General features: G+C 47.5%; 1 protein-coding gene and 2 long non-coding RNA genes across 5 annotated transcripts; all 3 read right to left on the minus strand.

Annotated features, from left to right (window-relative positions):
• Positions 1-2,558: 2,558 nt before the first annotated feature.
• LOC148378719 (uncharacterized) lies at positions 2,559-3,440 on the minus strand. Its single transcript, XR_015855670.1, has 3 exons — positions 3,353-3,440; positions 2,989-3,206; positions 2,559-2,730 (listed from the first exon to the last, which is right to left on the minus strand). It is a non-coding gene; the product is annotated as an uncharacterized LOC148378719 (long non-coding RNA).
• Positions 3,441-6,775: 3,335 nt separating this feature from the next.
• LOC148378720 (uncharacterized) lies at positions 6,776-20,689 on the minus strand. Of its 3 annotated transcripts, none has more exons than XM_088367737.1 (12): positions 20,330-20,689; positions 20,125-20,250; positions 19,587-19,755; positions 18,043-18,085; positions 17,842-17,919; positions 16,107-16,277; positions 15,906-15,983; positions 14,171-14,341; positions 13,970-14,047; positions 12,037-12,125; positions 7,131-7,160; positions 6,776-6,939 (listed from the first exon to the last, which is right to left on the minus strand). In XM_088367737.1, exons 3-12 carry the CDS (start codon positions 19,637-19,639, stop codon positions 6,912-6,914), a joined length of 819 nt encoding a protein of 272 aa, XP_088223863.1. In that variant the 5' UTR covers positions 19,640-19,755; positions 20,125-20,250; positions 20,330-20,689; the 3' UTR covers positions 6,776-6,911. The 3 variants fall into 3 exon arrangements, with proteins under 3 accessions (XP_088223863.1, XP_088223860.1, XP_088223862.1); XM_088367734.1 differs by having other exon boundaries at positions 18,043-18,089; XM_088367736.1 differs by lacking the exon at positions 7,131-7,160 and having other exon boundaries at positions 18,043-18,089.
• A 3,643-nt stretch (positions 20,690-24,332) lies between these two features.
• LOC148378721 (uncharacterized) lies at positions 24,333-25,214 on the minus strand. The gene is made up of 3 exons (XR_015855669.1): positions 25,127-25,214; positions 24,763-24,980; positions 24,333-24,504 (listed from the first exon to the last, which is right to left on the minus strand). It is a non-coding gene; the product is annotated as an uncharacterized LOC148378721 (long non-coding RNA).
• Between the last annotated feature and the right edge of the window lie 1,461 nt (positions 25,215-26,675).

The raw sequence follows: 26,675 nt of genomic DNA on the forward strand, positions 1-26,675 counted from the left end.
CGTTCGGGGGGGGTTGGTCCAGTAATGCCAGACGGATGAGTGACTGAAGAATGTAGCTATTTTGTCTGAGAAAAAGGTGTGCTCATTGATGAGCTTACCTGTCCTTGTTGCTTCAGCGCTGACTCCAGATCTGCTACTCTGCTTTGATAGTGACCCATTTCTACCATCAGCTTTTCTCTGGTCTGAAAGGAGGAGGAGGGAGGCTCCTCCTCCTCCTTTCAGACCAGAGAACACCCGAGGCTGGGTGAGAACGGGGAGGCTGCGACCCGGCCGGGGGTTGCGGGAAGGGGCGCCACCTTGATCTCCTTCTCGGCGTCGTAGTCCCCTTTCGCTGGTCTGGGCTAGCAGAGCGTAGGCTCGTTGCAGCGCTTGATATTCTTGCGTCAGCTGGCGGTAGCGAAGCTCCGCCTCTTCATGCACACACCAATGCAACACAGCACTAGTACCAGAATCAGTCAGACCGGCGACAAAGCACCCGCGACGCAAAGACGAGTCCGATTCCAGGCTGAAGAGGAATGTTTGGTGCCAATACGCTGGCAGAAATGGCGGGCTACCTCTTCGGGTTCCGTGTCGGGGGTTCTGTCGGTGTGAAAAGACAAGGACGATCCGTCCGAGTCCACCAACACGTCTTCGTCGTAGCCGTAAAATGTTTCGATGACCTGCGGGCGCGGAAGCAAACATCTCTCTGAACAAACTGAAGCGACACCTCACGATGAATCGACGAGAGGAACGATAGCGAGAAAAAGGCCATTTCATCTTGCGCAACACCAAGCAGCCGCAAACAAACAGACTCACCTTGCAGGACCTCACGCTTTGTTCCTCCTCAGAGATTCTCGACGTCGGTATCGTAGCAGCAAATCTCTCTCCTGTCGACACAAATAATCCGCCTTTGAGATTCTTTGGATGCAAAGGGAACGAACGGCTCCGGCGCAGAAACAAACGCGACTCACAATGACATTTCTGACATGAGCTCCTGTCTCCAGAGCCTGAAAAACACGTCACCGGCGATGATTGGAGGGACGCTCGTCTTTTCCAAAAGTGACAACTACAGGGTGTGTCAGGGTTTTCCAGATTATCTTTATCGTATCATTGTGTTGCTTTGACTTTGACTGCGACCTGTAATAAATAATATTATTTATCCCTTATTTATCCCTATCGCTTATCCCTTCCTACACAAAGTCGTAAAACACCCCTTGCTATGTTTTGACTAGAGGTCAAGGGCTTCCTCTATTCAATCCACTCTTACACCCACCCTGTTTCTCTTAATTAAAATGCTCGTGCAGGAGCCGAGAGTCAGACTTCATTCGTACAACGGATGGACTCTCCACCTGCAGGTGTCCAAAAGAACTTACTTGTCTCCCGTGTGGTTCTTGCAAAATAAGTTGGAGCGAGCGCAACTCTAACAGGGTGCATTTTGCCACTAGCTGCCTACGGACAATGACGTCGCGCTCGCGGCTCATGGTTGACGGGCTGAGCAGCCGGGCAAGTCCGTCGTTTTCAGCGCACAGCGAGTGGCAAAGGCGCTGACAAAACGGGAGCTTTGAGCTGCTGAAAACGGCAAAACAAGTCTAAAGCGTGTTCAAACGCGTGCGCACAATGCTCCTGCTTGAAAGGTCGGAATTTAAGGGGCCAATTTTTTGGATGGCGGCCGCCGGCCAAGCTTTGGACGGAAAAGGTTTCCTGGCGACAGCGAGCGAGCGCGGCGCTGCCGTACGTGCACCGAGTCGCCTGCCTGAAGACCTTGGACAAGTCGTCGATGATGTGCCGCTGCTCCACAACTTGAAGGAACTCCATTTCACCGTCCTGCTGGCCGCAACCGCGGTCCAGGTCATTGAGCGAACTAGGCCTTCTCTGTGGAACACAAATGCAGTGGACTCTGTTGGCACGCCGCCGTTGTCCGCGTCGACTTACCAAGCTTGCCATCTCCTCGTTCTCCTGGGTGACAAAGCGCACTTTGTTTTCAAGGCGACACAGCACCAGCGAGAGTTCTTCATTCTTCCTGCTCAGGCGTTTGTTTTTGTACAGGAGTGGCAGAAACTGGCTTTCTGTTTCTCTCAGTCGCTTTAGCTGCAAGCATGAAGTGCGGGATGTGAAAGACGCACAACACGCGGGCCAGAACGTATCCATTCCTTTTGCATCGGTTTGAACGGAATCGTGGCTTTGGCTCCCAATAAAAGACATCTACCAGGCAACCGACTCGCCGCGCCGCTCAACTAATAAGCAAGCGCAATGGGTGCCTCGCTGGATGGCGCGCATCAAACGTAGCGCAAACCTTCAAGCGTGCCGTCAATAAATTACCAGTTCATTGCGCTCTTCAGAAAGCAGGGCGTTTCGATCCTCCAGTTTCCTGATGACTGCGCTGAGCTCAGCGATTTTCAGATGAAACCGTCGCGTGTCCCGATCCTCCTGAGACTGAAAACGCCCCGCAACACACACACACAAGCACTCGTTCAAAGTTCAAAACTGTTTTTGTGCTACCTTCCTCCAGCAACGAACTAAGTCATGCGTACTGCAAGTGTGTGATGAGGTGGCTTACGCAATGAAGAGGATTGCTAGTAGCGGCGTTGACCCCACTTCCAGGGTAGTTTAGGCCCGCCCTTTGGGAATCCCTCAGGGCAGCGATCTGCTGCTCGGCAGCCTGAGTCTGCAGCTGAAGGCGGTGGACGTGGCCGGCCCCAGGGCTTCATCCAAAACACTAACCGCTCTGTCTTTCAGCTTGATCTCATCCGTCTGGATGTACAAACGGGGAGCGCTCAGGCAGGCGGGCAAACTCATTTGCCAGAATTGTGACAAAAACAAAGAGAGCAACCGGCCAATTTTTTTCTTGAATCGACTAGAACACCTTTGCTGTGACAAAAGCGAAGCGAGCAACCGGACATTTTCTTCTTGTGAAATAGAATAGAATAGAATGCCTTAGGTGTCATTGCACTGCAGGTATACAACGAAATTGGGAACATAGCCACGCACCGCGCATCTGATCAGTCCTACCAGTCGGCGGATCTCCCTCTCGCAGTCTCTCTTGGTTCGGCTCAGCTCCTCCCGATGCTGGTGATGAGCCGATCGGAGCTCGGCCGCTCGGGACTGCCAGGCCTGCTGGGCCGCTGCCAGGGCTTCTTCCGCGCTCCTGGTGGAGGCGACACCGCTCGGTCTCCCGACACCGCCGCGTCTCCTCCACCTCCGCCAGCAAAGCGCCCCCCCCTCCTCACCTGAGCAGACATTGCGCCACACCGGGCCGTTGAGACCGCAACGGAGCGCCGCGACGCTTACTGGGGACAAGCTACACAATACGGTAGCGGCCGCATCGAAGCCCGACGTGGCGTGCGGATAGTCAGACACGGATAGAGCGGATCACCTTGTCCATGGAGCCGTCCCTCAGGCTGAGGACCAAGGCATTCAGTCGCTGGATCTCTCCATCTTTGATTTTGATCACTCTCATCAGCTCCATTTCATGCTGCCGCAGTAATGTCTCCCTGGTAATGGCTAACTCTTTCTGCTTCTCCTCATGGAGTTTGCTTTTGAGTTCCGTCATGGCGGCGGTGGCACGGTGGTGCTCCGCCCGCAGGTCCTGACTTCTCTCTCTCTCCAGACAGCTGACCTGACATGACTTAGACTTAGACAAACTTTATTGTCATCTTGTCTGCACATGGTGCATACAAAACGAAATTCCGTTGCATACGTCTTACAACAAAGTAGTGATATTGCAGTTGAATAGAAGTAACATATCCTATGAAAATATATATATATACATATATACTATATATATATATATATATATATATATTAAAAATAAGTATAAAGTGCAGCAGTGATAATTATGCAATAGTGCAAGTAGGCAAAACAGTATTCAAGAGTGTGCAGAGGAATGCTAAACCATGTATTAAACTTCTATTTAAAGGGTTTATACAAGTTCAGTAAAGTTGGTAGTGCGAGATAGTGCAAGATAGAGGTCCGTAGTGTCATAAAGTACAGTTCTGTGAATGTGTGATGCAGAGTTCAGTTTAGAGCTCAACAGTTCTAGTGTTCAACAGTCTGATGACAGCAGGGAAAAAGCTGTTGCAGAACCTGGTGGACCTGCAGCGGATGCTGCAAACCTCTTCCCAGAGGGCAGCAGGGAGAACAGTCCATGGTGGGGGTGTGATGGGTCATTGATGATGTTACGGGCACGGGACATGCAGCGCTGAGATGAAATGTCCTGAATGGAGGGAAGAGGAGCCCCTATGATCCTCTCTGCTGTCCTCACCACTCTCCTCACGTTCTTCCAATCGGAGGCGGTGCAGCCTCCACACCACACAGAGAGACAGCTTGTCAGAATGCTCTCTATGGTGCTCCTGTAGAACGTCCTCATGATGGGTGGGGGCAGGTGGGCTCTCCTCATCCTCCGCAGGAAGTACAAGCGCTTCTGTGCCCTCTTGACCAGTGCCGTAGTGTTCATAGTCCAGGTGAGGTCTTCTGTGATGTGGACCCCCAGGAATTTGGTGGTGCTGACCACCTCCACAGCTGAGCTGTTGATGATCAGTGGAGCGTGGTGAGGCTGTTTTTTCCTGAAGTCGACGATGATCTCCTTCATCTTCTCCTCATTCAGGATCAGGCTGTTTTCTCTGCACCAGCCCACCAGCTGCTCCACCTCCTCTCTGTAGTCCAGGTCGTTGTTGTCTCTGATGAGCCCCACCACCGTTGTGTCGTCTGCTGACTTCACGATGTGATTGGTGGTGAACCTGAGGACGCAGTCGTGTGTCATCAGGGTGCACAGCAGGGGGCTCAGGACGCAGCCCTGAAGGGAGCCTGTGCTGAGGGTGATGACATCAGAGGTGTTCTGTCCGACCCGGACTGACTGAGGTCTGTTGGTGAGGAAGTCTAGCAGCCAGTTGCGAAGGGGGGTGTTGAAGCCCAGGTGTTCCAATTTTCCTACCAGATGCTGTGGGATGATGGTGTTAAACGCTGAGCTGAAGTCCAGGAACAGCCTCCGCACATGGGTGTTCTTCTCCTCCAGGTGAGCCAGGCTCAGGTGAAGAACGGAGGAGATGGCGTCCTGAGTGGAGCGGTTTTGCCGGTCGGCAAACTGGAACGGGTCAAATAATAGGGGGAGTCTGGAAACGATGTGACCTTTAAGCAGCCTTTCGAAGCACTTCATCATAACCGGAGTCAGTGCAACAGGCCGGTAATCATTAAATGAGGTGATTTGAGGTTTCTTCGGCACCGGAATGATGGAGGCAGTCTTAAAGCACGCCGGCACTGTGGCTTGGCCCAGCGAGGTGTTAAAAATGTCTGTGATGACCCCAGCCAGATGACTTGCACATTCCCTGAACACACGCCCAGGAATGTTGTCGGGGCCAGGGGCCTTACAGGGGTTGACTCTCCTCAGGGTCTTCAACACATCGGCGGAGTCAAGGCAGAGTACCTCCTCTTCCTGATGGGGGACAGTTTTAACTGCTGGAGTGCCGTTTAGTGCCTCGAACCTCCCAAAGAAGTTATTTAGACCATTTAGAAAGTCAGCATCAACTACACCCACCGGGGGGGGGGAGGGTGAGTTGTAGTCTGTAATCGCCCGTATGCCTTGCCACATACTCCTGATGTTTTTGACGTCGTGGAAACGATCCTGAAATTTTCGACTGCGGTCTCGCTTCGCTATCCTGATGGCACGGTTCAAGTTGGCTCTCGCTGTCCTCAGTGTCTCCTTGTCGCCAGACTTGAAGGCAGAGTTCCGCGCTCGTAGCGTTTGACGTACCTCCTCAGTCATCCAGGGTCGTTGGTTGCCCCGGGTGATGATATTCTTAGTGGTGCTGACGTCCTCGGTGCATTTGTTGATGTAGGCTGACACAGTCATGGCACACGCATGTCTAATCTACATCGGGAAAACTGGGAGGGAGGGAGGCAGGCAGGGAGGCAGGCAGGGAGGCAGGCAGGGAGGCAGGCAGTGTCTGTCTGTTGAGGTTTTCACCTTGTTCTTCTCCTGCTGAAGTTCTAACTGGACGTCCATCAGTTTGGTTCTCAGCTCGTCATTGGCGGCCTGAAGGGCGTCCGTTCGCTCCGCCTTGGCCCGCCCTGCCGGAGCTCGTTTGGACATCTCTTACTCGAGTCTCGCCCGGTCGTCAGTCAGAGATCACAACATTTGTACCTGGAGAGCACAAACGCAGCGCTGTTTTCCACTGGCTTCGAACTCAACTTCAATCGGTACCGTAACTTACAACATCATAAACATAGAACTAGCTTGACTTATTCATTGAATAAATGCATTTGGTTCTTCAAAACTGCATCACGCAACATAGCGTGACCGAGACGGCCGTTATCCACCTGCGTGAAGTTATTTGGTGAAATGAATGAGATGTTTAAGACACCATCGTTCTGTCTCTATGTAGATGAAGGGAAATAATCGATTGCTGAAGGTCCAAAGGTGTTGTGATAAACAAATAAACATATTAGTGATTAGTGACATATTTGTGATAAACATATTAGGCAGGATAATCACATATGTTAACGTGACTGCCCACACTGTATTTATTTATGGTTATTTGTTAAATCGAGTACTGTTAGACATGAAATAGGAAGTGTTTAACATAAATGGAAGACGAAAGGGGTACTCACCATTGTAGCTCCTGCTGGTCAATGATACGAGCCTCTTCTTGCAGTGGAAAACATACAGCCAACAAACACCGTGGAACCTAAAGGAATGAAATTAAACATTAACATTTAGCCTCAACCAACATTCACAGATACAACGCAACGCAAACTACACAAACGTAAATCTTTTTAAACACAATGAGTTGTACTTACCGTGTACGCTCTAGACGGTCCACTTGCAAGCAGAAAATAAAGATATTTCTGTTGATAATCGTCGTGTTTGTATCCGGTGTCTCGCTCAAGGCCATTGCGCCCACAGATTTGAATTTTGGCGAGAGTTCAGCCTATTGACGTCATTTCCGCGGTGTAATACCCGCATATCTGAAACGGCAAAGTTAAGAGTAGAGTTAAATAAAGTTTTTAGTCAACGCAATAATTTACAACCGTTGACCAGTCGAAATAATCGTCGAAATTTGGCGTCTGTGGCTGGAAGCAGACGCCGAGTTCGACATTCCTCCCAAACGCCACACTCCCTCGCTTTTCAGGGCTAAAAAAAAAACAGTTGTAATTACCTTGTACGCTCTAGACGGTCAAGTTGCAAGCTGAAAACAAAAATATTTGCCTTGTTAGTCATCGTGTTACTAACCGCTGTGTCTTGTTTGCCAGAACTGCCGCTTTCCTACTTCCTGTTGCAAGCCACGCCCACGGATTATAATTTTGCCGTGAGTTCCGCCTATTGACGTCATGTCCGCGTCACATGACTGCGACGTAATATTATCTAAAACTGTTTGTGCGGTATTGTGTTGTTCTGTGCGGTATTGTGTTATTCTGTGCGGCGTCGTGTTGTTCTGTGCGGCGTCGTGTTGTTCAGTGCGACGTCGTGTTGTTCAGTGCGGCATGGTGTTGTTCAGTGCGGCATGGTGTTGTTCAGTGCGGCATGGTGTTGTTCAGTGCGGCATAATGTTGTTCAGTGCGGCATAATGTTGTTCAGTGCGGCATGGTGTTGTTCAGTGCGGCATGGTGTTGTTCAGTGCGGCATGGTGTTGTTCAGTGCGGCATAATGTTGTTCAGTGCGCCATAATGTTGTTCAGTGCGGCATGGTGTTGTTCAGTGCGGGATGGTGTTGTTCAGTGCAGGATGGTGTTGTTCAGTGCGGCATGGTGTTGTTCAATGCGGCATGGTGTTGTTCAGTGCGGGATGGTGTTGTTCAGTGCGGCATGGTGTTGTTCAGTGCGGCATAATGTTGTTCAGTGCGGCATGGTGTTGTTCAGTGCGGCATGGTGTTGTTCAGTGCGGCATGGTGTTGTTCAGTGCGGCATGGTGTTGTTCAGTGCGGAATGGTGTTGTTCAGTGCGGCATGGTGTTGTTCAGTGCGGCATGGTGTTGTTCAGTGCGGCATGGTGTTGTTCAGTGCGGGGTGGTGTTGTTCAGTGCGGGATGGTGTTGTTCAGTGCGGCATGGTGTTGTTCAATGCGGCATGGTGTTGTTCAGTGCGGGATGGTGTTGTTCAATGCGGGATCGTGTTGTTCAGTGCGGCATAATGTTGTTCAGTGCAGCATGGTGTTGTTCAGTGCGGCATGGTGTTGTTCAGTGCGACATAATGTTGTTTAGTGCGGCATAATGTTGTTCAGTAAGGCATAATGTTGTTCAGTGCGGCATGGTGTTGTTCAGTGCGGCATGGTGTTGTTCAGTGCGGCATGGTGTTGTTCAGTGCAGGATGGTGTTGTTCAGTGCGGCATGGTGTTGTTCAATGCGGCATGGTGTTGTTCAGTGCGGGATGGTGTTGTTCAGTGCAGGATGGTGTTGTTCAGTGCGGCATGGTGTTGTTCACTGTGGAATGGTGTTGTTCAGTGCGGCATGGTGTTGTTCAGTGCGGCATGGTGTTGTTCAGTGCAGGATGGTGTTGTTCGATGCGGGATCGTGTTGTTCAGTGCGGCATGGTGTTGTTCAGTGCGGCATGGTGTTGTTCAGTGCGGCATAATGTTGTTCAGTGCGGCATGGTGTTGTTCAGTGCGGCATGGTGTTGTTCAGTGCGGCATGGTGTTGTTCAGTGCGGCATGGTGTTGTTCAGTGCGGCATAATGTTGTCCAGTGCGCCATAATGTTGTTCAGTGCAGGATGGTGTTGTTTAGTGCGGGATGGTGTTGTTCAGTGCAGGATGGTGTTGTTCAGTGCGGCATGGTGTTGTTCAATGCGGCATGGTGTTGTTCAGTGCGGGATGGTGTTGTTCAGTGCGGCATGGTGTTGTTCAATGCAGGATCGTGTTGTTCAGTGCAGCATAATGTTGTTCAGTGCAGCATGGTGTTGTTCAGTGCGGCATAATGTTGTCCAGTGCGCCATAATGTTGTTCAGTGCGGCATGGTGTTGTTTAGTGCGGGATGGTGTTGTTCAGTGCAGGATGGTGTTGTTCAGTGCGGCATGGTGTTGTTCAATGCGGCATGGTGTTGTTCAGTGCGGGATGGTGTTGTTAAGTGCGGCATGGTGTTGTTCAGTGCGGCATAATGTTGTTCAGTGCGGCATGGTGTTGTTCAGTGCGGCATGGTGTTGTTCAGTGCGGCATGGTGTTGTTCAGTGCGGCATGGTGTTGTTCAGTGCGGCATGGTGTTGTTCAGTGCGGCATGGTGTTGTTCAGTGCGGCATGGTGTTGTTCAGTGCGGAATGGTGTTGTTCAGTGCGGCATGGTGTTGTTCAGTGCGGGATGGTGTTGTTCAATGCGGGATCGTGTTGTTCAGTGCGGGGTGGTGTTGTTCAGTGCGGGATGGTGTTGTTCAGTGCAGGATGGTGTTGTTCAGTGCGGCATGGTGTTGTTCAATGCAGGATCGTGTTGTTCAGTGCAGCATAATGTTGTTCAGTGCAGCATGGTGTTGTTCAGTGCGGCATGGTGTTGTTCAATGCGGCATGGTGTTGTTCAGTGCGGGATGGTGTTGTTCAGTGCGGCATGGTGTTTTTCAGTGCGGCATAATGTTGTTCAGTGCGGCATGGTGTTGTTCAGTGCGGCATGGTGTTGTTCAGTGCAGGATGGTGTTGTTCAGTGCGGCATGGTGTTGTTCAATGCAGGATCGTGTTTTTCAGTGCAGCATAATGTTGTTCAGTGCAGGATGGTGTTGTTCAGTGCGGCATGGTGTTGTTCAATGCAGGATCGTGTTTTTCAGTGCAGCATAATGTTGTTCAGTGCAGCATGGTGTTGTTCAGTGCGGCATAATGTTGTCCAGTGCGGCATGGTGTTGTTTAGTGCGGGATGGTGTTGTTCAGTGCAGGATGGTGTTGTTCAGTGCGGCATGGTGTTGTTCAATGCGGCATGGTGTTGTTCAGTGCGGGATGGTGTTGTTCAGTGCGGCATGGTGTTGTTCAGTGCGGCATAATGTTGTTCAGTGCGGCATGGTGTTGTTCAGTGCGGCATGGTGTTGTTCAGTGCGGCATGGTGTTGTTCAGTGCGGCATGGTGTTGTTCAGTGCGGAATGGTGTTGTTCAGTGCGGCATGGTGTTGTTCAGTGCGGGATGGTGTTGTTCAATGCGGGATCATGTTGTTCAGTGCGGGGTGGTGTTGTTCAGTGCAGGATGGTGTTGTTCAGTGCAGGATGGTGTTGTTCAGTGCGGCATGGTGTTGTTCAATGCAGGATCGTGTTGTTCAGTGCAGCATAATGTTGTTCAGTGCAGCATGGTGTTGTTCAGTGCGGCATGGTGTTGTTCAATGCGGCATGGTGTTGTTCAGTGCGGGATGGTGTTGTTCAGTGCGGCATGGTGTTTTTCAGTGCGGCATAATGTTGTTCAGTGCGGCATGGTGTTGTTCAGTGCGGCATGGTGTTGTTCAGTGCAGGATGGTGTTGTTCAGTGCGGCATGGTGTTGTCCAATGCAGGATCGTGTTGTTCAGTGCAGCATAATGTTGTTCAGTGCAGCATGGTGTTGTTCAGTGCGGCATGGTGTTGTTCAATGCGGCATGGTGTTGTTCACTGCGGGATGGTGTTGTTCAATGCGGGATCGTGTTGTTCAGTGCGGCATAATGTTGTTCAGTGCAGCATGGTGTTGTTCAGTGCGGCATGGTGTTGTTCAGTGCGACATAATGTTGTTTAGTGCGGCATAATGTTGTTCAGTGCGGCATAATGTTGTTCAGTGCGGCATGGTGTTGTTCAGTGCGGCATGGTGTTGTTCAGTGCGGCATGGTGTTGTTCAGTGCAGGATGGTGTTGTTCAGTGCGGCATGGTGTTGTTTAATGCGGCATGGTGTTGTTCAGTGCGGGATGGTGTTGTTCAGTGCAGGATGGTGTTGTTCAGTGCGGCATGGTGTTGTTCAGTGCGGCATAATGTTGTTCAGTGCGGCATAATGTTGTTCAGTGCGGCATAATGTTGTTCAGTGCGGCATAATGTTGTTCAGTGCGGGATGGTGTTGTTCATTGCGGCATGGTGTTGTTCAGTGCGGCATGGTGTTGTTCAGTGCGGCATGGTGTTGTTCAGTGCGGGATGGTGTTGTTCAGTGCAGGATGGTGTTGTTCAGTGCGGCATGGTGTTGTTCAGTGCGGCATGGTGTTGTTCATTTCGGCATAATGTTGTTCAGTGCGGCATAATGTTGTTTAGTGCGGCATGGTGTTGTTCAGTGCGGGATGGTGTTGTTCAGTGCGTTATAATGTTGTTCAGTGCGGCATGGTGTTGTTCAGTGCGGCATGGTGTTGTTCAGTGCGGCATGGTGTTGTTCAGTGCGGCATAATGTTGTTCAGTGCGGCATAATGTTGTTCAGTGCGGCATGGTGTTGTTCAGTGCGGGATGGTGTTGTTCAGTGCGGGATGGTGTTGTTCAGTGCGGCATGGTGTTCAATGCGGAATGGTGTTGTTCAGTGCAGGATGGTGTTGTTCAGTGCGGCATGGTGTTGTTCAGTGCGGCATAATGTTGTTCAGTGCGGCATGGTGTTGTTCAGTGCGGCACGGTGTTGTTCAGTGCGGCATGGTGTTGTTCAGTGCGGCATAATGTTGTTCAGTGCGGCATGGTGTTGTTCAGTGCGGCATGGTGTTGTTCAGTGCGGCATAATGTTCAGTGCGGCATAATGTTGTTCAGTGCGGCATGGTGTTGTTCAGTGCGGGATGGTGTTGTTCAGTGCAGGATGGTGTTGTTCAGTGCGGCATGGTGTTCAGTGCGGGATGGTGTCTTTCAGTGCGGCATGGTGTCGTTCAGTGCGGCATGGTGTCTTTCAGTGCGGCATGGTGTCGTTCAGTGAGGCATGGTGTTGTTCAGTGCGGCATGGTGTTGTTTAGTGCGGCATGGTGTTGTTCAGTGCGGGATGGTGTTGTTCAGTGTGGCATGGTGTTCAGTGCGGCATGGTGTTGTTCAGTGCGGTATCGTGTTGTTCAGTGCGGTATCGTGTTTCTCAGTGCGGTATCGTGTTGTTCAGTGCAGTATCGTTGTGTTGTTCGTATTGTGTTTAACACTTAGCCTCTAACACTTAGCCTCTAGCATCTAGAAGGTAAATAAATAGGAAGGAAGGACTCACCGGTGACGTCTTCGCCCACGTCCAAGCGTTGTACTTTGTATTTTCATCCTTCTGACAGTGGAAAACATAGCCAACAAACACCGTGGAACCTAAACGAATGAAAGAAAACTATCATTTGGCCACAACCAACATTCACAGATACAACACAATGTGACGTGCGGGGTTGAGGTTAAAGGTTGAGTGAAGGGCCCTCGTTTTAAACTACTTTTTTGAAAAGGATTGGGAACAAGTAAGACGTATTTAATTTATTTAATGGGAAGTAGTAAGAGCTATTGAATTTAATCTATGTATTATATTCTATTGTATTGTATTCTGTTGTATTCTTTTGGATTGTATTCACACTAACCCCACTAAAACTTCAGCCCACAAAAACTCGCCTCTGGCGCCTAGCCTCTGGCACTTAGCCTCTAACACTTAGCCTTTAACACTTAGCCTTTAACACTTAGCCTTTAACACTTAGCCTAGAAGGTGAATAAATAGGGTTAAAGGTTGAGTGAAGGGACCTCGTTTTAAACTACTTTTTTGTAAAGGAGTGGGAACAAGTAAGACGTATTTAATTTATTTAATGGGAAGTAGTAAGACTTATTAAATTTATTTAATCTACTTTTCTTCCCAGGCAAAATTTGATGTGCTGCAATTCCAAATTTCCAAAGTGAATGAAGGAATGAAGTCCTTTAAATTATGATTTTGTATAAATACTAGGCATTAACACAAAATCGACGGCACAAAATGGGCAGACTTTACTTGTTTGAAAAGGACTGGTTACAAGACAGACTTTTTTAATTTATTTAATGGGAAGAAGACTTATTTAGTTTAATTGATCTATTTTTGTTCCCTGGCAAAATTCGATTTGCTGCAATTCCAAATTTCCAAAGTGAATGAAGGAAAGAAGTCGTTTAAATTATGATTTTGTTTAAATACTAGGCATAGACACAAAATCTACGGCACAAAATGGGCAGACTTTACTTGTTTGAAGAGGACTGGTTACAAGACAGACTTTTCTGATTTATTTAATGGGAAGAAGACTTATTTAGTTTATTTAATCTATTTTTGTTCCCTGGCAAAATTGGATTTGCTGAAATTGTATTTTGCCAAATCTTGCCTTGAGACCTGATAGGAAGTATTAAACGCTTAGTTAAATCAATACAAGTTGGTAATAAGAGCGAGTAATGTTGGTTGAACCGATGAATGAAGGTTGAAAGCAATTTAAATTATGACTTTGTATAAATACTAGATATTAACAGAACATCTACTGCGCGAAATGGGCAGAGTTTACTTGTTTGAGAAGGAGTGGCTTATTCAAAACTAAGATTTATTTAATCTGTTTGTTCCCAGGCAAAATTGGATGTGATGCAATTCCAAATTTCACCACATGATGGTGCCCAATTTTGACTTCATAGGACATATTAAACACTTAGCTTGTTATTATGTTCAAGGTAATCAGATTTGTTTATTATTCTAATGGCCTCTTCAAAACTATTCTGGATTACTACTTTGGATCTATTCTACATTACTTGGCAACAACATACTCTGTAACAGATTAGGCAGTATAATCATATCTGTTAACTTGAGAGTGCCCACACTCAATCTACTTATCGTGATGTGTTAAATCAATTACTGTTAGACATTATTTGTCTGATAATCTACCAAATCTTTGAATTGAAGAATTTGTGATTTAATTAATAGCTTGTTGTTATGTTAAGGGTAATCAGACTTGTATATAATTCTAATGGCCTTCTTTTGAAAACTATTCTGAATTACAACTTTGGATCTTATATTACTTTGCAACAATCTACTCCGTGACAGATTAGGCAGTATAATCACATATGTTAACTTCAGTGCCCACACTGTATTTATTTATGGTTATTTGTTAAATCAAGTACTGTTAGACATGAAATAGGAAGTGTTTAACATAAATGTTATGGCTACTCACCATTGTAGCTCGCTCCTGGTCAATGATACGAGCCTCTTCTTGCAGTGGAAAACTTGCAGCCAACAAACACCGTGGAACCTAAAGGAATGAAATTAAACATTAACATTTCGCCTCGACCAATTTTCACACGTACAACGCAACGCGGCTACACTTCTGCTATTACAAACGTAAATCTCCTTAAACACAATGAGTGTTACTTACCGTGTACGCTCTAGACGGTCCAGTTGCAAGCAGAAAATAAAGATATTTCTGTTGATAATCGTCGCTGCTCAGTGGCTCACGGCCATCGCGCCAACAGATTTGAATTTTGTCGGAGGTTCGGGCAATTACGTCATATCCACGGCACATGACTGCGACGTAATACCCGCTTATCTGAAACGGCAGTTAAAAGTAGAGTTACATCAAGTTTTCTTGGAACCTAAACGAATGAAAGAAAACTATCATTTGGCCACAACCAACATTCACAGATACAACACAACGTGCGGGGTTGGGGTTAAAGATTGAGTGAAGGGCCCTCGTTTTAAACTACTGTTTTGAAAAGGAGTGGGAACAAGTAAGACGTATTTAATTTATTTAATGGGAAGTAGTAAGACTTATTAAATTTATTTAATCTACTTTTCTTCCCAGGCAAAATTTGATGTGCTGCAATTCCAAATTTCCAAAGTGAATGAAGGAATGAAGTCCTTTAAATTATGATTTTGTATAAATACTAGGCATTAACACAAAATCGACGGCACAAAATGGGCAGACTTTACTTGTTTGAAAAGGACTGGTTACAAGACAGACTTTTTTAATTTATTTAATGGGAAGAAGACTTATTTAGTTTAATTGATCTATTTTTGTTCCCTGCCAAAATTCGATTTGCTGCAATTCCAAATTTCCAAAGTGAATGAAGGAAAGAAGTCGTTTAAATTATGATTTTGTTTAAATACTAGGCATAGACACAAAATCTACGGCACAAAATGGGCAGACTTTACTTGTTTGAAGAGGACTGGTTACAAGACAGACTTTTCTGATTTATTTAATGGGAAGAGGACTTATTTAGTTTATTTAATCTATTTTTGTTCCCTGGCAAAATTGGATTTGCTGAAATTGTATTTTGCCAAATCTCGATTTGAGACCTGATAGGAAGTATTAAACGCTTAGTTAAATCAATACAAGTTGGTAATAAGAGCGAGTAATGTTGGTTGAACCGATGAATGAAGGTTGAAAGCAATTTAAATTATGACTTTGTATAAATACTAGATATTAACAGAACATCTACTGCGCAAAATGGGCAGAGTTTACTTGTTTGAGAAGGAGTGGCTTATTCAAAACTAAGATTTATGTAATCTGTTTGTTCCCAGGCAAAATTGGATGTGATGCAATTCCAAATTTCACCACATGATGGTGCCCAATTTTGACTTCATAGGACATATTAAACACTTAGCTTGTTATTATGTTCAAGGTAATCAGATTTGTTTATCATTCTAATGGCCTCTTCAAAACTATTCTGGATTACTACTTTGGATCTATTCTACATTACTTGGCAACAACATACTCTGTAACAGATTAGGCAGTATAATCACATATGTTAACTTGAGAGTGCCCACACTCAATCTACTTATCGTGATGTGTTAAATCAATTACTGTTAGACATTATTTGTCTGATAATCTACCAAATCTTTGAATTGAAGAATTTGTGATTTAATTAATAGCTTGTTCAGGGTAATCAGACTTGTATATAATTCTAATGGCCTTCTTTTGAAAACTATTCTGAATTACAACTTTGGATCTTATATTACTTTGCAACAATCTACTCCGTGACAGATTAGGCAGTATAATCACATATGTTAACTTCAGTGCCCACACTGTATTTATTTATGGTTATTTGTTAAATCAAGTACTGTTAGACATGAAATAGGAAGTGTTTAACATAAATGTTATGGCTACTCACCATTGTAGCTCGCTCCTGGTCAATGATACGAGCCTCTTCTTGCAGTGGAAAACTTGCAGCCAACAAACACCGTGGAACCTAAAGGAATGAAATTAAACATTAACATTTCGCCTCGACCAATTTTCACACGTACAACGCAACGCGGCTACACTTCTGCTATTACAAACGTAAATCTCCTTAAACACAATGAGTGTTACTTACCGTGTACGCTCTAGACGGTCCAGTTGCAAGCAGAAAATAAAGATATTTCTGTTGATAATCGTCGCTGCTCAGTGGCTCACGGCCATCGCGCCAACAGATTTGAATTTTGGCGGAGGTTCGGGCAATTACGTCATATCCGCGGCATTTGACTGCGACGTAATACCCGCTTATCTGAAACGGCAGTTAAAAGTAGAGTTACATCAAGTTTTCTTGGAACCTAAACGAATGAAAGAAAACTATCATTTGGCCACAACCAACATTCACAGATACAACACAACGTGCGGGGTTGAGGTTAAAGATTGAGTGAAGGGCCCTCGTTTTAAACTACTGTTTTGAAAAGGAGTGGGAACAAGTAAGACGTATTTAATTTATTTAATGGGAAGTAGTAAGACTTATTAAATTTATTTAATCTACTTTTCTTCCCAGGCAAAATTTGATGTGCTGCAATTCCAAATTTCCAAAGTGAATGAAGGAATGAAGTCCTTTAAATTATGATTTTGTATAAATACTAGGCATTAACACAAAATCGACGGCACAAAATGGGCAGACTTTACTTGTTTGAAAAGGACTGGTTACAAGACAGACTTTTTTAATTTATTTAATGGGAAGAAGACTTATTTAGTTTAATTGATCTATTTTTGTTCCCTGCCAAAATTCGATTTGCTGCAATTCCAAATTTCCAAAGTGAATGAAGGAAAGAAGTCGTTTAAATTATGATTTTGTTTAAATACTAGGCATAGACACAAAATCTACGGCACAAAATGGGCAGACTTTACTTGTTTGAAGAGGACTGGTTACAAGACAGACTTTTCAGATTTATTTAATGGGAAGAGGACTTATTTAGTTTATTTAATCTATTTTTGTTCCCTGGCAAAATTGGATTTGCTGAAATTGTATTTTGCCAAATCTCGATTTGAGACCTGATAGGAAGTATTAAACGCTTAGTTAAATCAATACAAGTTGGTAATAAGAGCGAGTAATGTTGGTTGAACCGATGAATGAAGGTTGAAAGCAATTTAAATTATGACTTTGTATAAATACTAGATATTAACAGAACATCTACTGCGCAAAATGGGCAGAGTTTACTTGTTTGAGAAGGAGTGGCTTATTCAAAACTAAGATTTATGTAATCTGTTTGTTCCCAGGCAAAATTGGATGTGATGCAATTCCAAATTTCACCACATGATGGTGCCCAATTTTGACTTCATAGGACATATTAAACACTTAGCTTGTTATTATGTTCAAGGTAATCAGATTTGTTTATCATTCTAATGGCCTCTTCAAAACTATTCTGGATTACTACTTTGGATCTATTCTACATTACTTGGCAACAACATACTCTGTAACAGATTAGGCAGTATAATCACATATGTTAACTTGAGAGTGCCCACACTCAATCTACTTATCGTGATGTGTTAAATCAATTACTGTTAGACATTATTTGTCTGATAATCTACCAAATCTTTGAATTGAAGAATTTGTGATTTAATTAATAGCTTGTTCAGGGTAATCAGACTTGTATATAATTCTAATGGCCTTCTTTTGAAAACTATTCTGAATTACAACTTTGGATCTTATATTACTTTGCAACAATCTACTCGGTGACAGATTAGGCAGTATAATCACATATGTTAACTTCAGTGCCCACACTGTATTTATTTATGGTTATTTGTTAAATCAAGTACTGTTAGACATGAAATAGGAAGTGTTTAACATAAATGTTATGGCTACTCACCATTGTAGCTCGCTCCTGGTCAATGATATGAGCCTCTTCTTGCAGTGGAAAACTTGCAGCCAACAAACACCGTGGAACCTAAAGGAATGAAATTAAACATTAACATTTCGCCCGGACCAACATTCACACGTACAACGCAACGCGGCTACACTTCTGCTATTACAAACGTAAATCTCCTTAAACACAACGAGTGTTACTTACCGTGTACGCTCTAGGCAAAATTGGATGTGATGCAATTCCAAATCTATCTGAAACGGCAGTTAAAAGTAGAGTTACATCAAGTTTTCTTTTTTAATCAACACAATCATTTACAACCGTTGACCAGAAAGAATCGTCGAAATTCGACGTCCCCCACAAACGCCACGCTCACTCGCTTTTCAGGGCAACAAAAGTACTTCTTTTTAAAAACGATGAGTTGTACTTACCGTGTACGCTCTGGACGGTCCAGTTGCAAGCAGAAAATAAAAATATTTCTCTTGTTAGTCGTATGTTACCATCCGCTGTGTCTTTGTCAACATCGCCGCCATTTTCCTACTTCCTGCTGCGAGCCACGCCCACGGATTTAAATTTGGGCGGAAGCTCTTTCCATTGGCGTCGTTTTCGCGTATAGCAAATCCGATTGGTTGGGAAGGGGGCACGGTTATGCAGCCGAGGAGTCCTGTGATCGGTGGGATGTAAAGTAGGCGTCGACGTCACGTCCGCGTCACGTGACCACGACGTGGCAGACGTCAAATAGCAACCGCTGTTTTGTTTAGTAGACTTACAGTTGTTATGCATTGACATAATGGCGCACACACCAAATAGATTTAAATAAATTAAATAATTCTTCTGCCCACTCTCTTTTAAACAAGTTAACTCTCCCCGCGGATTTGAATTCCGGCGAAAGTTACGCCCATCGACGTCACGTATGTCACGTGACCACGACGTGGCAGATGTCATATAGCAACCGCTGTTTTGTTTAGTAGATTTACAGTTGTTATGCATTGGCATAATGGTGTGCACTCAAAATAGATTTAAATAAATTAAATATTTCTTCTGCCTACTCCCTTTTAAACAAGTTAACTCTGCCCACGTCCATTGACGTCTTGTCTGCGTCACGTGACCACGACGTAGCGACGTCATATAGTAACCGCTGTTTTGACCAGTAGACTTAGTTATTATGCGTTGACATAATGGCGCACTGGTTAGCATGGCCACCTCTTAAGCATGATGATGCGGGTTCGACGCCTGATCAATGTTAGCATGGAGTGAGCTGAAGTGCATGGCGCTGAAGATTTGAATCTTTGAAATGCGCTGAGGTCTGACATATCAGGCAGAATGGTTTGCCATCACGTTCAACAAAAAATAGAAACTTTCCCACTCTGATTAAAACGTCCTGTGTTCATCTACGTATTTTCGTTTTGCTGTGCATCTTTTCCCTGCCATTTCGAGAGCCCAATTGACACTCATAGTTTAAAGAAATGTGTTTGCCCATCCTACTTTGTGGAATTTCACCACATGCGCTTTTGACCAAAATACCAAATTGAACTCAAGTGAAGCCAACACGCACAACCCCCCCCCCCCCACACACACACACAAATGTTGATATGAACATAAAAGAGCCGCATGCGGTTCGGGAGTTGCGGCTTGGCCAAACCTGTACTATACAACTTTATTTGTATAAAATTTTCACAACAGCTGTCACACAAACAAAGCGGGAAAAACCGAAGACGTGCGTGTTCCGCCCACGCTGGATTTATTTGCACCTTTGAAAAGACACCGTATTGCCGCAGATGTGGCAAAGAGTACTTTTGGGCATCTGAGACGGAAGGATGTCCAAAGCATCACGTCACCTGCTCTGGTAGGCATGGTGGTGGGACGTTGAGGTCAACCGCTTTGGGGTTGGCTGACTCTTTGATCGCAGGATGCCACACACTTGAAGACAGAAGCAGAAAAGCAGAGCTAAATGCAAAATGTACTCACCGGTGACTCCAATTTTTTTCCCCCCTGAAGAAACAGCTGGACGGGTGGCCCCGGCTGGCCAGTGGGACTCTTGTTATTCTGACCCTTTTTAGTGCGCGTTTGGGGCAACAACCGTTTTTTGTGGCGCTCTCTTCTGGTTCAAAAGTGCCCTGCATGTGAATTTGCTTTTCCTGCCTTCTGATTGGATGAGCGCCGGTGTGACGCGGTGCCTCTGTCACCGTGGCGGGGGGTATACGTTGGCATCGGAGCGTCTGCCAACGTCTGAGACCGGCTGGCAGTGTATCGGAGGTGTCGAGTGCGGTGCCGCTGGAGCTCACTCACCAGCTGGTGTTAGGGCCACAGAATGAAGGCCAAGGAGAAGAATAGAAAGAGAAACAGAAACTTCTCCTCCAATTGTTTGATTTGTCTCTTCTGAGCTTCGATGAATTCTTTCAGCTCTTTGTTCCTCTAGGACGGACAAATGGAAAGTGGCATTCAAAAGCCAGTAAGCGTGCAAGTAAGTGCCGGGCTGGCTTTGGGCCCTTACCTGTTGCGCGCTGTGCAGCAGATCCATTCTCTCTTGGAGGATGCAAGCGTCGCGCTCCCTCAACTCGCACATCAGGGCTCGCTTCCATTGGTCCACGGCGCTCCTAAGCTCTTCTCTCTGATCCGCCGTCAGCACGTCATTCACGCCAGCGTGGCTGGCTTTTTCGCCGTCCGTGGCGGGGCAGTCCCGCTGCGGTAGCGCCTCGTACAACATGGCCTCCAGCTCCAGGATCCTCTGGGCCGCAATCCTCGTCCATCAGTGGTCCGGCGGGAGATTTGAGGGCGGCTTACCTTATGAGCCTGGTCCATGGAACACTTCCTGAAGTCCAACTCTTCATCCAGGTAGCCCTTCTGCTTGCAGAACATATCCTAGCACAGCTCAAGGTCAGAATTGTTGGGGCACATTGCCGGAGTTCCCCTTGGCTGATGTCGCGTGTCTGTCTACCTTCTCACTTTCAATGTCCAACATCTTCTGTTGAAGTGCTGACTTGGTCACTTTGATGTATTCTAACCACTGAGGAAAGGCTGCTGTCACATAAGCAGAATGCGAGAGCGTGCGTGGACGTGCGCGTTACCTTCTCGGCTAGGGTGAGAAGGGTCCTGGCGTGAATCACGACCACCTGCTCCTCGTTGGTGAGATTCTGCAAGAGCCCAAAGGCACAGCGTCAACAAGCTTCTTTCAGCGCAAAGCCTTCCAAAAGTCACATTTGAGCCGCCGAGTCTCGTGGAGTGCGAACATAAGGAGTTCGACATACACTTACGGCGTTATAGCCCAGGATGTCCAGCTTCTTCATCAGATCACTGATGACGATGTCCGGGGGAAAGGCGCAAGGAGCAATGTAAGGTGTTCTGGGACCTCGGGTTAAGGTTAGGGTTGCGAGGGACGCCTTACGTACGCTCACGCCCTCGGCCTCGCAGTAGATCTGCAAAGGGCTGAGGCCGTCTGGGAAACGGACTTGCAGAAACTTCAAGACGGGGGAGCGCCACTCCCTCTCCTGAAAGGCAGAGGCATGCATCCGTCCGTCCGTCCGTCCGTCCGTCCGTCCGTCACATCTCTGGCCTCAACACGCTTGTGCGAGTCTTCCCACCTCCAGCTCCAGGATGCGGAACTCAAGCAGTTCGTTTTGGTCTCGGATATCCTGGATGTGCTCTTTCAGACGCGCTTCTTCCGCCTCCATCCGCCTGACCTGAAAAGACAGTCAGACCTCATCTGCGGGGCTTCCCGACAGGTGTGACGCCAAGCGACTCCGCCCAGCGCCTTTCTTTCCGTCACCTTTTCGGCCAACTGCTGATTGCTCTGACGCAGCAGCTGCTTCTCCTCCACCCACTTGACATTCTAGAAGAGACAAACGCGTGGACAGCTTTGGAATGTTGTGTCATTTTCATCCACAAATTCTTTGGTTGACTGGAAAATGACATTTGCTTTTCTCCGCATTTTCCCAGCCACGTTCGGGGGGGGTTGGTCCAGTAATGCCAGACGGATGAGTGACTGAAGAATGTAGCTATTTTGTCTGAGAAAAAGGTGTGCTCATTGATGAGCTTACCTGTCCTTGTTGCTTCAGCGCTGACTCCAGATCTGCTACTCTGCTTTGATAGTGACCCATTTCTACCATCAGCTTTTCTCTGGTCTGAAAGGAGGAGGAGGGAGGCTCCTCCTCCTCCTTTCAGACCAGAGAACACCCGAGGCTGGGTGAGAACGGGGAGGCTGCGACCCGGCCGGGGGTTGCGGGAAGGGGCGCCACCTTGATCTCCTTCTCGGCGTCGTAGTCCCCTTTCGCTGGTCTGGGCTAGCAGAGCGTAGGCTCGTTGCAGCGCTTGATATTCTTGCGTCAGCTGGCGGTAGCGAAGCTCCGCCTCTTCATGCACACACCAATGCAACACAGCACTAGTACCAGAATCAGTCAGACCGGCGACAAAGCACCCGCGACGCAAAGACGAGTCCGATTCCAGGCTGAAGAGGAATGTTTGGTGCCAATACGCTGGCAGAAATGGCGGGCTACCTCTTCGGGTTCCGTGTCGGGGGTTCTGTCGGTGTGAAAAGACAAGGACGATCCGTCCGAGTCCACCAACACGTCTTCGTCGTAGCCGTAAAATGTTTCGATGACCTGCGGGCGCGGAAGCAAACATCTCTCTGAACAAACTGAAGCGACACCTCACGATGAATCGACGAGAGGAACGATAGCGAGAAAAAGGCCATTTCATCTTGCGCAACACCAAGCAGCCGCAAACAAACAGACTCACCTTGCAGGACCTCACGCTTTGTTCCTCCTCAGAGATTCTCGACGTCGGTATCGTAGCAGCAAATCTCTCTCCTGTCGACACAAATAATCCGCCTTTGAGATTCTTTGGATGCAAAGGGAACGAACGGCTCCGGCGCAGAAACAAACGCGACTCACAATGACATTTCTGACATGAGCTCCTGTCTCCAGAGCCTGAAAAACACGTCACCGGCGATGATTGGAGGGACGCTCGTCTTTTCCAAAAGTGACAACTACAGGGTGTGTCAGGGTTTTCCAGATTATCTTTATCGTATCATTGTGTTGCTTTGACTTTGACTGCGACCTGTAATAAATAATATTATTTATCCCTTATTTATCCCTATCGCTTATCCCTTCCTACACAAAGTCGTAAAACACCCCTTGCTATGTTTTGACTAGAGGTCAAGGGCTTCCTCTATTCAATCCACTCTTACACCCACCCTGTTTCTCTTAATTAAAATGCTCGTGCAGGAGCCGAGAGTCAGACTTCATTCGTACAACGGATGGACTCTCCACCTGCAGGTGTCCAAAAGAACTTACTTGTCTCCCGTGTGGTTCTTGCAAAATAAGTTGGAGCGAGCGCAACTCTAACAGGGTGCATTTTGCCACTAGCTGCCTACGGACAATGACGTCGCGCTCGCGGCTCATGGTTGACGGGCTGAGCAGCCGGGCAAGTCCGTCGTTTTCAGCGCACAGCGAGTGGCAAAGGCGCTGACAAAACGGGAGCTTTGAGCTGCTGAAAACGGCAAAACAAGTCTAAAGCGTGTTCAAACGCGTGCGCACAATGCTCCTGCTTGAAAGGTCGGAATTTAAGGGGCCAATTTTTTGGATGGCGGCCGCCGGCCAAGCTTTGGACGGAAAAGGTTTCCTGGCGACAGCGAGCGAGCGCGGCGCTGCCGTACGTGCACCGAGTCGCCTGCCTGAAGACCTTGGACAAGTCGTCGATGATGTGCCGCTGCTCCACAACTTGAAGGAACTCCATTTCACCGTCCTGCTGGCCGCAACCGCGGTCCAGGTCATTGAGCGAACTAGGCCTTCTCTGTGGAACACAAATGCAGTGGACTCTGTTGGCACGCCGCCGTTGTCCGCGTCGACTTACCAAGCTTGCCATCTCCTCGTTCTCCTGGGTGACAAAGCGCACTTTGTTTTCAAGGCGACACAGCACCAGCGAGAGTTCTTCATTCTTCCTGCTCAGGCGTTTGTTTTTGTACAGGAGTGGCAGAAACTGGCTTTCTGTTTCTCTCAGTCGCTTTAGCTGCAAGCATGAAGTGCGGGATGTGAAAGACGCACAACACGCGGGCCAGAACGTATCCATTCCTTTTGCATCGGTTTGAACGGAATCGTGGCTTTGGCTCCCAATAAAAGACATCTACCAGGCAACCGACTCGCCGCGCCGCTCAACTAATAAGCAAGCGCAATGGGTGCCTCGCTGGATGGCGCGCATCAAACGTAGCGCAAACCTTCAAGCGTGCCGTCAATAAATTACCAGTTCATTGCGCTCTTCAGAAAGCAGGGCGTTTCGATCCTCCAGTTTCCTGATGACTGCGCTGAGCTCAGCGATTTTCAGATGAAACCGTCGCGTGTCCCGATCCTCCTGAGACTGAAAACGCCCCGCAACACACACACACAAGCACTCGTTCAAAGTTCAAAACTGTTTTTGTGCTACCTTCCTCCAGCAACGAACTAAGTCATGCGTACTGCAAGTGTGTGATGAGGTGGCTTACGCAATGAAGAGGATTGCTAGTAGCGGCGTTGACCCCACTTCCAGGGTAGTTTAGGCCCGCCCTTTGGGAATCCCTCAGGGCAGCGATCTGCTGCTCGGCAGCCTGAGTCTGCAGCTGAAGGCGGTGGACGTGGCCGGCCCCAGGGCTTCATCCAAAACACTAACCGCTCTGTCTTTCAGCTTGATCTCATCCGTCTGGATGTACAAACGGGGAGCGCTCAGGCAGGCGGGCAAACTCATTTGCCAGAATTGTGACAAAAACAAAGAGAGCAACCGGCCAATTTTTTTCTTGAATCGACTAGAACACCTTTGCTGTGACAAAAGCGAAGCGAGCAACCGGACATTTTCTTCTTGTGAAATAGAATAGAATAGAATGCCTTAGGTGTCATTGCACTGCAGGTATACAACGAAATTGGGAACATAGCCACGCACCGCGCATCTGATCAGTCCTACCAGTCGGCGGATCTCCCTCTCGCAGTCTCTCTTGGTTCGGCTCAGCTCCTCCCGATGCTGGTGATGAGCCGATCGGAGCTCGGCCGCTCGGGACTGCCAGGCCTGCTGGGCCGCTGCCAGGGCTTCTTCCGCGCTCCTGGTGGAGGCGACACCGCTCGGTCTCCCGACACCGCCGCGTCTCCTCCACCTCCGCCAGCAAAGCGCCCCCCCCTCCTCACCTGAGCAGACATTGCGCCACACCGGGCCGTTGAGACCGCAACGGAGCGCCGCGACGCTTACTGGGGACAAGCTACACAATACGGTAGCGGCCGCATCGAAGCCCGACGTGGCGTGCGGATAGTCAGACACGGATAGAGCGGATCACCTTGTCCATGGAGCCGTCCCTCAGGCTGAGGACCAAGGCATTCAGTCGCTGGATCTCTCCATCTTTGATTTTGATCACTCTCATCAGCTCCATTTCATGCTGCCGCAGTAATGTCTCCCTGGTAATGGCTAACTCTTTCTGCTTCTCCTCATGGAGTTTGCTTTTGAGTTCCGTCATGGCGGCGGTGGCACGGTGGTGCTCCGCCCGCAGGTCCTGACTTCTCTCTCTCTCCAGACAGCTGACCTGACATGACTTAGACTTAGACAAACTTTATTGTCATCTTGTCTGCACATGGTGCATACAAAACGAAATTCCGTTGCATACGTCTTACAACAAAGTAGTGATATTGCAGTTGAATAGAAGTAACATATCCTATGAAAATATATATATATACATATATACTATATATATATATATATATATATATATATATTAAAAATAAGTATAAAGTGCAGCAGTGATAATTATGCAATAGTGCAAGTAGGCAAAACAGTATTCAAGAGTGTGCAGAGGAATGCTAAACCATGTATTAAACTTCTATTTAAAGGGTTTATACAAGTTCAGTAAAGTTGGTAGTGCGAGATAGTGCAAGATAGAGGTCCGTAGTGTCATAAAGTACAGTTCTGTGAATGTGTGATGCAGAGTTCAGTTTAGAGCTCAACAGTTCTAGTGTTCAACAGTCTGATGACAGCAGGGAAAAAGCTGTTGCAGAACCTGGTGGACCTGCAGCGGATGCTGCAAACCTCTTCCCAGAGGGCAGCAGGGAGAACAGTCCATGGTGGGGGTGTGATGGGTCATTGATGATGTTACGGGCACGGGACATGCAGCGCTGAGATGAAATGTCCTGAATGGAGGGAAGAGGAGCCCCTATGATCCTCTCTGCTGTCCTCACCACTCTCCTCACGTTCTTCCAATCGGAGGCGGTGCAGCCTCCACACCACACAGAGAGACAGCTTGTCAGAATGCTCTCTATGGTGCTCCTGTAGAACGTCCTCATGATGGGTGGGGGCAGGTGGGCTCTCCTCATCCTCCGCAGGAAGTACAAGCGCTTCTGTGCCCTCTTGACCAGTGCCGTAGTGTTCATAGTCCAGGTGAGGTCTTCTGTGATGTGGACCCCCAGGAATTTGGTGGTGCTGACCACCTCCACAGCTGAGCTGTTGATGATCAGTGGAGCGTGGTGAGGCTGTTTTTTCCTGAAGTCGACGATGATCTCCTTCATCTTCTCCTCATTCAGGATCAGGCTGTTTTCTCTGCACCAGCCCACCAGCTGCTCCACCTCCTCTCTGTAGTCCAGGTCGTTGTTGTCTCTGATGAGCCCCACCACCGTTGTGTCGTCTGCTGACTTCACGATGTGATTGGTGGTGAACCTGAGGACGCAGTCGTGTGTCATCAGGGTGCACAGCAGGGGGCTCAGGACGCAGCCCTGAAGGGAGCCTGTGCTGAGGGTGATGACATCAGAGGTGTTCTGTCCGACCCGGACTGACTGAGGTCTGTTGGTGAGGAAGTCTAGCAGCCAGTTGCGAAGGGGGGTGTTGAAGCCCAGGTGTTC

This window comes from Syngnathus floridae, unplaced genomic scaffold (assembly GCF_059516105.1).
Source record: "Syngnathus floridae isolate MCC-2025c unplaced genomic scaffold, RoL_Sflo_1.0 HiC_scaffold_29, whole genome shotgun sequence".
Taxonomy (NCBI): domain Eukaryota; kingdom Metazoa; phylum Chordata; class Actinopteri; order Syngnathiformes; family Syngnathidae; genus Syngnathus; species Syngnathus floridae.